We start from the raw sequence: 11,923 nt of genomic DNA on the forward strand, positions 1-11,923 counted from the left end.
CTGAGATTTCCAATACCAAAGCCTAGTTCGAGTGTCGAATCGTGTATATTCTTAAGGAGCAAAACAAGATGGCAGATGCCTTTGCCAAAGCTGGGTTCAATTTAAATTCTAATAATTGCTTTTATAGTAGCATGCCTCACTTTTTTAGCAACTCATCTATGCAGGATGATGATGTAGTTAACTCATTTTTTAGTATTAATTAATTGTGTCTTGGGCCTTTCTTGTCCAGGTAATTCAATAATTTATGAATTCAATAATTTCTTTTGTGATTGTATATATTTTAACACATGGCAATTCACCTTTTATACCCATAAAATTATTATAAGGCTAAAATATATTTTTTGTTCTTGTAAAATCACCAAAGTATGATTTTCGTCCTTGTAAATTTTTTATTTATTTTTCATCCTCGTAAAATTAAAATATGAGTAAATAATCACTTTTGTCTCTTAATGTATAATTCACTAATAAATGCGTCCCTGAAATATGAAAATATAAAATTTAATCCCTGAAAGTGTAAAAAGTGCGACAAATATATCCGGTCGTTAACTTCCGTCTGTCTGTTAATAAAATAGCCTATATGACACAAAGGGACAAATTTGTCAACGTGGTCATCTCTAATTGCCAGTATAGAGACATATTTGTCATAATATTTTTTTACTTTTCGTCTTCCCACTCTGCTGACAATAGATACATCTCTGAAAAATGAAAATGTAAAATTTAGTCCCCGAAAATATAAAAGTGCAACAAATATATCCGGACGTTAATAATAGATTGTGAATAATTATTATAATTTTTGAAAAAATTTATAATGTTTGCGACAAAATTTTGGGAGAGCTATATCACACCGGTAAGTGTCTGTTTCTGTTATATAATTTTTAAGTTTCATCAACGGTCGAGACATGTATAAAATATTACCAATGAAAGTGAATTTTTATTGTTTTAGCAAACTCTTCTTACTTTTCTTCAACTACAAAAAAATCAATCACTTGGTTGTTAACTCTTGAATAAATGCTATCAACATAGAAAAAAATAAATTTAACTATAAAACGATAAGAAAATCATTGTTTCTGTTTAATCAAACACTATTTATTTAATTGTTTTTTTTTATAATTTTTTCATAATAAAATGTCAATGTCTATTAGTATATGCAATGACATCAAATTACAAATTATAATAAAATTTTGTTGAGTTTTAATTTTTTTTAAATCATACACAATTATTGTTTATTAACTGATCATTTAAAAAATCATAACCTTAAAAAAATCATTCCAAAGGAGGTGAGTGTTTTTTACAAATTAAAAGTGTCATTGCAATTGCAATTTTTCCTAAAAATTATTCATGGACCTAATTTAACTATAATGCTTTACAATAAATATTTTTTTTACTTGAACATTTCATCAAACATAAGAGTGTAAAAAAATTATTTATAGTTTATAAAAAGAGTACTCTTTTTTCTTCTAGATTCAATTTAATTTACGAGGTTGCTAAAGAAAAATATGTCACACTCATTATATTTTTTTTTTCAAATTATAATAATTAGACATAATCTACTATTAACATTTGAATATATTTGTCGCACTTTTACACTTTCAGAGACTAAATTTAGTATTTTCGTCTTTCAAAGACGCATTTGTCAGCAGAAGACAGAAAGCCAAAAAATTTAATAACGGTGACGGATGGAAAGTTGAGGGCTAAATATATTTATCTTATTTTTTACACGGAGATTAAATTTTGTATTTAATTTCATCTTTCAAGAATACATTTGTCAACAAATTACACATGCAAAAATAAAAATGACTATTTATCCTAAAATTATACTATTTTTTAACCAGAGTTAACCTGACTCTACGTGTTAGTCTCTCATTGTTGCAATTAGTAACTACTATCTTCTTATGCTCCAAAAAAAATCATAACAAATTTAGGCATCCATCCTAACAACATCAGCACTAAAAAGCCCAAATCAATAATACATCAAGTCCTACATCAACGTATACCAAATCCTTTGCAGCGCAAAAATTCACTATATAGGCAAATTGTTCAAGATAATGGAACCGTGAGCAACGTTGGCGGCGGAGTGCTTGACTTGATAGAGAGCGGAGCAATAGTGAGGGTTCATAGTGGCAGCGTCAACGTGCGTTCATAGTAGATAAACTTCCATTTTGATGAAAACTCTTTGAGATTGTCACCACCGAGGGTCGTGCTGATTCCACAATGCTCCATGTGCTCGACGTCATCGACGAACACGAGCATAAACTATTCACGTCTTTTCTAACTTGGAGCGCCAAAAAGATTTCAAATATAGACCGTGGGGGAGGCATTGATTTGTTCTTCATCTCTTTGCGGTGTATGGGGGTTGCGACTCGCGGGAGAGAAATCGACAAAGGAAGCTAAGGGGTTTGGGAGAAAGACTAGGAAGAGGGATTTGGAAATTTGTGGCAGCTTTTTTTTTGGGGGGTTTAAACAATAAGGGAGTGTCACTTAAGAGAGAGAGAGATGCAGGTATCAGAATCAATCAAATCTAACTCTAAGTAAAAAAGTAGTATATTTTAATTTTATGAGAATAAAAAATAAATAAATAAATTTATAGGGATAAAAATTATACTTTAGTATTTTATAATTATCTTATAATGTAGTGATGATTATAAAAATATTGTCGCGTGAAAAACTAACTGATTGAATCAGTTAATGCTCCAACACAACTCCAAAATAAAAAGTCAAAGTGATTGATATTGAGAAGGAAACTTTGTTTCTCAAAAATGGATGTTTATCAATTAATACAAATTATTCGAGTTGTGGGATTAGTGGTTAACAAAAGACAAAATCAGGACCAATCTATTGAGCCTACATCTTACCAAGGATCCTCAATCTCCTCCACTTGAGAAATTAGAACCACTCCCACTTTTGTTCCTAATCCACTACCCCTGTCACTACCAAAGTCATCATCAATTTCACGGCTTGGTGGAACATGTTCAAGCCATTCTTTTTATCCGTGGTAAATTAATTATTCATGATAAATTTATAGCACTCTAAAAATGGTAATCCAATATGTTAAAAGATGTTTCCATTTTATTTAGTTATCATTTGTAAATTGAGTTTTTATTTAAAGGGAAATCCTTGGTGAAGATCGAAGTGGAACTTGGAGGATATCTCTCTCTTATTTTTTGTTCTTTCTATCCAGAAACCGCAACACAACACCAATATTTAAAACCTTGACTTTATTGCCAGGATCCACCCGAGGCAGTTTTTATTTTTATTTTTTTTACCAACAAACAAAATATGTATTATAAACCGCACAAGAAGTGCATAAATGTATATGGGTCAATTTCTATTACAGTACCAATGAAATAAATAAATAAATAAACCATTGCAAATAAAGCACGACGCACTCCAATAGAGCACATGAATCTTAGTATATACAGCATGCATCTATAACTGCATATGGGAAGATACATGATAACAGACAAGAACTTGGCAAAAAAAAAAAACACAAAGTGTGCCTTTTTTCTCCATATCAAAGCATGGTGATAGATCATGAGGGGAGAAAAACAAGAAGGGAAAAACGCATACCAGAGATTTAGTTGAGAGAAAATCGCAGCACCAAAGACCCAGAACTCTGCATTTGGTAAAATAGTGAATGTATTAAAACTAGAAACAGAAGGAATGGATTGAGAGGGAGAAGCAAACCTGACCACCCACGATGGCGATGGAGTGAACTGCTTCCCAGAGAGTAGGCATTGTGAGGGCTGGAAAAAAAATTGAGTGAAAGGATTGCGAGGGTTTAGAGTGCTTACACGGAATTCTTATCCTAGTAACAAAACACTTTGGACTTTGGAGGGATAATTTTAGTTTTTGTATTTTTTTATAGGATAATTGATTATTTTGATTTTATATAAATCGGTGAGAATTTAATCTTTTAAAAATAATGAAAATTCAAATTGCTGTAAGTATTTTTTCAAAAATAAAAATTTTTCACGTACTAAAATTAAATAAAAAATAAAGATTATCTATCAAAATAAAAAAATAACCTTTTCAAAAATAACAAATTATCCTGTACTACAATCAAACAAAAATTAAAGGTTAGGTATCAAAACTAAAACATCAAAATAAGTATCAAAAAGTTATTTAATCCTTAAAAAAAATAATTATCATCACCATTGCACTTCATGAATTCTTGGTTCCCTCACAAATAAAGGTTAATTATTATCTGTCATTTTCCATATGATATGCACCTCAACTTATTCATTTAATGTCTCTACTATGTTGTGTTTGTTCATTTCAATTCATACAAATTCCACCTCAACTCACCCTCTACTTCCACTATGATGGCATTCTTCATGATGTCGTTTCCAATTCACATATGGGCAATGACGATACAATAGGTACCAAAATTAAAATTTTATTTTACATATATATTGAAAACTTTTTTTAAATATATAAGAATCAAAAAGAGATACTAGAATTTACAGTCGCTCACACATTCTTGATACTAAAAAAGTTATTTAAGTCATAAAATATTATATTGAGAAACTTTAATTAATTTTTATGTAAATGTTATTTAAGTCATAAAATAATTATTATCACCATTGCAATTCGTCCCATTTTTTTTCTCTTTTTTGACGTGATACTCCTTTCTCACAAATAAAGGTTAATTATTATCGTCATTGCCCATATGATATGCTCCTTAACTTATTCATTTAATATCTCTACTATGTTGTGTTTGTTCATTTCAATTCATACAAATTCCACTTCAACTCACGATCTACTTCCACTATGACGGCATTCTCCATGATGTCGTTTCCAATTCACTTGTCAAAATTGGATGCTTGTAGTTACTTAACCACAAGATTCATGGCCTTTGCTATTGAGATTGCCATTAGAATCTTTCAAGTGTTGCTCAAGTAGTTTTGGGGTTTGAGGAGTATCAGCTGGAGAAAGAGAAAAAAAGAAAATAATCAATAAATTTTGTGGTGCAATGATGATAATGAAACTTTTTAATATTTTAGGCTTAAATAATTTTTTGGTACTTATAAGATCGGGGTGTTTGGATTTTGGTATCTAACTTTTATTTTTGTTTCATTTTAATATGTGATAAAATTTTATTTTTAAAAAAGGTTATTTTTGTTTAATTTTGGTATCTAACAAATTTTTATTTTTGAAAAATGGTATTTGCTATATAAATGACAGTTGTTGAGTCAACAATTTTAAAATGACTTGGATTTGCTAACCAAGCGCTCTATGAGCCAAGTTAGAAGCTGATTAACGTCAGATAGTAGAATCAAACATAAAAATATGTGAGGTACTAAAATTGGAAGAAAAAAAATAGGTACCAAAATTAAAATTTTATTTTACATACTGAAAACTTTTTTAAAATATGTAAGAATCAAAAAGAGATACCAGAATTTACACTGACTCACATTCTTGATACTAAAAAAGTTATTTAAGTCATGAAATATTATATTGAGAAATTTTAATTAATTTTTATGTAGATGTTCTTAAAACTGCTTTTTTGCGTGGAAATTAAATTCTCGTGGTGCCCTTGTTATTTTCTAAAGGAAAATAAATAAATAAGCAGAAGGATAGAGAGAATGGAGTGAGGAAAAAGAAATTAGAGAAAAAGAGGTTGGAGACAATTGGGCTGGGATGGATTAATTCAAATCTTCATGCATGTGGGTATATCTTAAAAAATTAAAGTCAGACAAACCCAAATGAGATAGATAGATAGAAGAACATGGCAACATGGTACCCCGTGCAATTAATATGTTGCGGTCATACATACAATATCCATTTTGCTTACTTTGTCAATCATTTTAACTTAGTCTTCGATTCTCATTGCACATGTGAATGTCACAAGAATACAAAATTAGAAGCTAAACTTTGACGAACGCATTCAGAATGTTTCATATGAAACAATGACCAAGAGCAAAATTGAGTAGGAAATTTCTTGTATAATTGCTTTAAGGATTAAGAAAACACTTGGATCCTCTCCAATTGGCTACATTATACAACGAGAGAGAAACCCATCAAACCGTTGACATATAAGAGTAGCATCAAAGACAGCCCTTTAATGAAAGTTGGGAAGACAAACAAGGGTATCACATTATAATTTAAGGATTCAAAAGAAAGGAGTGATCCCTTCTGTCATTAAAAGTTCATTAAACAAAAATATGAATGTAGTCAACTTATTATAAATGAAAAAGTTCCACTAAAATAATTTGGATCAAGGATGTGAAAACAGAGGAAGAGACAAAAGCAAATATCAACATGGAATGGCCTAGATTAAAAAAAAAAATCTGAATGACACAAAAATATCATCAGTTTGCAACTATTGTTAGTGCTATAATTGTTACCAACATGTGCCATATTACATTAATTGTATATTTGATTTACTAGATCGGCCAGAGAGAGGCTGAGATATAGTGCATTAATCAAACATGAACTGAACTCCTCCCCGGTATCAATAGTAAAAAGCAAATGCATATTTGCTTGATTTGATATTGGGGCAAAAACATGTGCTTCTTTGCAAATAATCTTATTCACATGGGGACTGAAATTTAATTTACAAAAGCTTGCCATTCATCCAATCTCATTATTCATAATCATTAATATTACTGTATATCAATGGACAACTTGGTTACTTCATGCACTACATTGGGTAGCAGAAGTTGGCATTCAGAATGTTGTTTACGAGTTAGACTGCAAAGTTGTCGTTGATTGAATCTTGTCAAACTCTACTGGTTTATCAAATTTTCATGTTTTATTGTCAAAATGTAGAATTTTTATTTGCTCCATTCCAACTCAGTGATGAGTTATGTTAAAAGACAAATGAATCATATCACTCATTTCTTAATTAGGACATCAAGATTATATATTAGCACTTATGTTTTTTAGCATATACCAAGTTGTATTTACTTCCTTATTTTGAATGAAATGAGTTTATATATAAAAAAAATTGAGTATATATAGTAGCGTGGCAGCACTTGATATTAGCACTTCGGTTTTACACATTAGCATTCACGATATATCTAGATATTAATTAACTAATGACAATATTCTCACATACCAAACTACTCGGCATTCAATGTGTCATAAAAAAACAAGTCCAACGAGGCCAAGACAAACTAAAAAATTCACGAGATCTTTCATAAAATTAAGCCATGTAATTCAGTAAGCTCAACAATAATTGCTCGTGCAACACTATCTTGAATATGTGGCCTACCACCACTATCTTGAATATGTGGCCTACCACCACTAAAATACAGTAATGGCTTCTATAAACTCCCATCTCTCCACCACTACAAAACCCAACCTCTCTTGTCACTTTCATTATTGAACAACAAAAAACTCTTCTACTACCTGAGACATCTTGACCCACATTTACTACATAAATAAATTTCAACACAAGTAACAGGTGGTTAAATTGTGAACTTGTTGCAAGGGTCTCCAAACTAAGTCAACAATGAAGAGAATTAAAAAAAAAAAAATAACAGGAGAAAACTTAACACTTTCTAATTTCTGCTGTTCTCCAATCAAAATGAAGTTTCAATTCACTTCGGCAATCCGAATAATCCTTTAATGAAAACTTTTATTATGTAAATTGTCGAAATAAAACTCTAATTCTAACCAGAAAACAACACGAAGAACACCTAAGAAACTGTATCCGAGTTTCTTCCTTAAAAAAGAAACAAAAGAAAAATGTCGATCCTCATTGTTCCTCAGTCAGTAAAGCCAGCAATAACAGCATGTGGTTCACAGGCCTTGGCAGATGGGCTGGGCTCAATAGCTGGGCTGGGCTCAACAGGCTGGGAAAGAAGCTCCTGAGGCAAGTCCTTGATGCCCTTAAGATAAAATGTGTAGAATAGTTTAAAGGGGAACACAATTTGATGCAGCTTGACCTGACCATAAGCCCCTTCAAAGATGCCAGATCCACCAGTCACAGCAAGATAAGTGTCCTCATAGGTCAGGTATGAACCCTGCACTGAAATGTGACCGTAGTCCCCAAAGTAGAAGCTGTAGATTGCCTCATACCTATCTCCCTTCTTCTCGGCTTTGTTTTGGATCAAGACACAGATTCCAGCTGTTATCCCCACCCTCTTTTGCAAACATCCAGAATACAACTGCATGATCCAAAATAAATATAAAAAAAACCAATACCAAAAAGATACACAAAATTGAAGAATTAAACAAACAAAACCTGAACTGAACAAGATTTAGTTTAGTCAATTTTTCACACATTTGTGCAGTTATAAGATCGACTTGGTGGTTAAAGGGAGAACGGGGGAGGAAGAGGCCATGGTTCCAATCATCTCACTAACAAAAACTAACAAACTAACAAGCATTTGCCCATAAAAAAATAATTCACACATTCAAGCAATTAGTACATTTGTAACGGTTGAATGAAGATCAAACGACTCAGATTTTGAATGCTGTTGTTTTAAATCTGATTTACTAAGTGCAGTGGATACTTCCACACATTCACACAATTAGAATATTAGTAACAGTTAGATGTAAAATCGGACAACTCAGATTCTGAATGTTTATTTTAAGTCTGATTTACTAAATTACAAATATGAATCACCTAATTTTTTATCCTATGGTTCAAGTTACTAAATGTGTGAATATGTGGAAAAATGAAAAGAGGGAATCCAAATTCAGGCATGAACACCCTTTTACTTTAGTTAAAGCAAACGACAAAAAAAGGTGACTTTTTAGCTTAAACCCAAGACTGGAATTTTAAATTAAATATAATAAGGTGAAATGAAAAAAGAAAATACAAAAAGTTATGCTTTCACTACTAATAAAAGTTCATATGTAAAATGAACAAAGGCTCATAAAATTTGCAGGTAGTATTAAACAAAGACCAAAAAGTAACATACCTTGTTGCTGAAGGGGACTAGATCACCAAGGGAATTGACAGTTTTCTGGCTCAATCTAAGATAAGCAGGGCTTCCACGATCTCTCTCATTGATCTCATACACACTCAGTTCTTGGACTTTGGCTGCAAGATCAAGCATAAAACCAGAAGGGTCAGCACAGAATCAAGCAAGTCCCACAGATCTTCAATGTGGGGTAGAGATAATTAACATTAGAACATCAGAACAACAGAATAACAAAGATTGAAAAAACTAAGGGACAGTTTTGGCACATGTACCTGAATCAGAAGATGGCTCAGCCTGGCTTCTACAAGTGAAAGACTTGTGGGGTAGTGAAAGGTGAGGATGTGGGGAAGAGGTGTTGAGTTTGAGAGTTCTGGGGAGAGATGAGTTTGTTGAAGTAAATGGTAAGAGGGTTGTGGTGGATGAGGTGGTGAGTGATGATCTTGTGGTGGTAACAGGTTTCACAGAGAAAGAGGAGATGGTTCTCAAAGCAAAGGTTGGGGATGATGCCATTATTGGGGATGATGGTGCTACTACTGTCTGTTTAGAATGTGGTGAGAGAAAGTGAATAACGATGAGGTGAGTTGTTTTTGAGTGCTATGAAGAAAAGTGAAGGTGGCAGGGTGTTAAAGACTTGGAAATGGTGTGTATATATAGAGAAAGGAGATACTAAAAGTGGAAAGAAAAATATTCATTTATTATAAAAAAATTGTTATTATCTAATATCTATTGGTAATTAATTTCCAATCCAAAAATCTGATTGATAAATTTCTCAAATATGATTTTAACATATATAAGATTTAAATTTATTATAAATTTATAGTGCTATGATAAGTGGGGCAGTGGGGCCACTGAGAGAATGAGTGGACGGTTGCAGATTGAGAGTGAGAGAGGAAGTGTGAAATCATGAATCATGTTGCGGAAGTGGAACCTTCGTTTCTCCGCAAAAAGAGAGAAAAAAGAAAAAAGAGAATTGAAATTGAAACGTGAAGAATGCTAGAGTCAAGAGTCTAACTGGTCAATTAGAAAGAGTGGACGGTCTAACTACTGCTTTTCTTGAAATTCTCCGCGTTTCTATGTGATGCTTTGATTTCATTGGAAGAATGATAATTCTATCAGCGTGTTTGGATTCTGATTCGCCTTTAGTATCCACATATATACATGTGTAAAACATTGAAGCATCTAAGAATTGTTTCAGTATTCACGTCAAAACGCGGACTTTTTATGTAAATGTAAGGACATGTTTAGTAGCAGGTTGAAGTTGAATTCACCATAATTTTTTGAAATAATGAAAAGTTATCATGTTTAGTAATTTTTTACTACCAAACCAAACTAAATATAAGTGTGATTTGTTACAATTCATCAACTCATGTATATGTCGCATTAACTTAGGTCATGTTTGAAGCGTAATCTGGTGCTAAGTATGAACATTTTTTAGTAATTCGAATCTTTATCTGCTATGTTATGGAACACTAACTTCTTCCACAAAAGGAATTCAACTTCCCTTAATTTTCTTTATTGTTTCACATATTTAACGTATGCATCAGGTGATATGTATTTATTTATTATTAAAATATAACTATAAGGTGAAATCTCATATTAGATAAAAATAAGAAATGTGAGTATCATATAAGTGAAAGAAAGAGTCAAACTCAAATCTTAAGATTTTGTATTAAAATATGGTGTCAAGTTCACTTATATAATCTGCTTAGTTACTCATTGGTTGGTGTAAATTTTTTTGGTATTAACCCTTCTCAGATTTCCCAACAATTGAACATAAGGATCCCTTGTATAATGGAGTAGGCGGGATCCAAGGACATAAGGATCCCGTGTTTCAAAAGTTTTTGTGGTGGGTGAGTTTATACATAAAGGCCAGACAGTCGATCCCACAAGCGTTGCAAGGGTGCAAGGTACTAGAAGATGTTGGCAACAATGGCTAAGTAGGCCAAGACAGTCATGGGTAAGCTTTAAGAGCCATCATTGGATACTCGTAGATTAAAAATAACTTTTGCTCGAGGGAGAGATTACCATATGAAAGAAACTCACACTAAAGAAGAGATTGTTGGAGTACAAGTGTAATGTGAAGTTTCACATTGGGTAGAAATGAGAAAGATGAATACCATATAAGTGAAAGAAAGACCATAAACCTAAGCCTTAAGGTTGAGTTAAAGTTTGATGTCAAGTTCACTTATATGGTTGTTCATGACTCATTGGTGTAAATTTCTCCATTGTTAACCCTCTTGGATTTAACAACCAATGTATATGTCACATCTATAAGTAATTCTTGAATTTCTCATATTTTATACATGTAAAAAAGGTGATAAAGTTGCAACCAAACACTTCTTTTTATGTGTTTTGTCCTGCATTGATTATGAGTGTAAGTATTAAATTTTACATTAACAATGCTTAAACTAATGTATTGTTTAGAAAGATGTGTGTCAAGTGACCATATCGATCTTGAGCATGAAGTTGAAACATTGGCGCTAGAAGGAGGGTTTATGTCACTTGTATCCTTTAGACTCGATAAGGAGACTTGCTTTGATATGCCAAAAGTTCAATATTGGATAAGAGTCGAGGCAAGGGTAGTTTATATACATCTTTTCCCCTAAATCCACTAAGGCACCCTCACCTTTTAATAAGGACAAAAATGTGACATGCCACTAAACCTTAAAGGACTTTAGGTCATAACAACATAAAAAATATTGACTTTATTTTATATTTTCAAGATGTTAAATTTATTAAATTTTATTTGATAATTTCTCTTTAAATTAATAAAACATTACTAAATTATAATTTTGGTTTTCCTTTAATTCCTAATTCATGATTGTTTTCCCTTTATTTATTTATTCTTTTGTGATTTTAGTCCTCACATTAAGACAAACACAAGATTTATATTGGTTCGGTCACAACCCGTGCCTACATCCAGTCCCAAAGCAACCACTGGTTCTTGAGATTTCCAATAACCTTGTAAAATCCTTTACAAGCAAAGATCCACAAGGGATGTGTTTTCCCTTGTTCTCTTTGAACAACCAAGTGAATGTACGCTCCAC

The 11,923-nt window shown here is 32.0% G+C and overlaps 1 protein-coding gene across 1 annotated transcript; it reads right to left on the reverse strand.

Annotated features, from left to right (window-relative positions):
• Positions 1-7,692: 7,692 nt before the first annotated feature.
• AOC4 (allene oxide cyclase 3, chloroplastic-like) lies at positions 7,693-9,407 on the reverse strand. The gene is given in 3 exon segments (NM_001253149.1): positions 7,693-8,114; positions 8,874-8,995; positions 9,149-9,407. Coding segments are annotated over 3 exon segments (762 nt in total). The 5' UTR covers positions 9,387-9,407; the 3' UTR covers positions 7,693-7,712.
• Between the last annotated feature and the right edge of the window lie 2,516 nt (positions 9,408-11,923).

Source organism: Glycine max, chromosome 13, assembly GCF_000004515.6.
Source record: "Glycine max cultivar Williams 82 chromosome 13, Glycine_max_v4.0, whole genome shotgun sequence".
Lineage (NCBI taxonomy): Eukaryota > Viridiplantae > Streptophyta > Magnoliopsida > Fabales > Fabaceae > Glycine > Glycine max.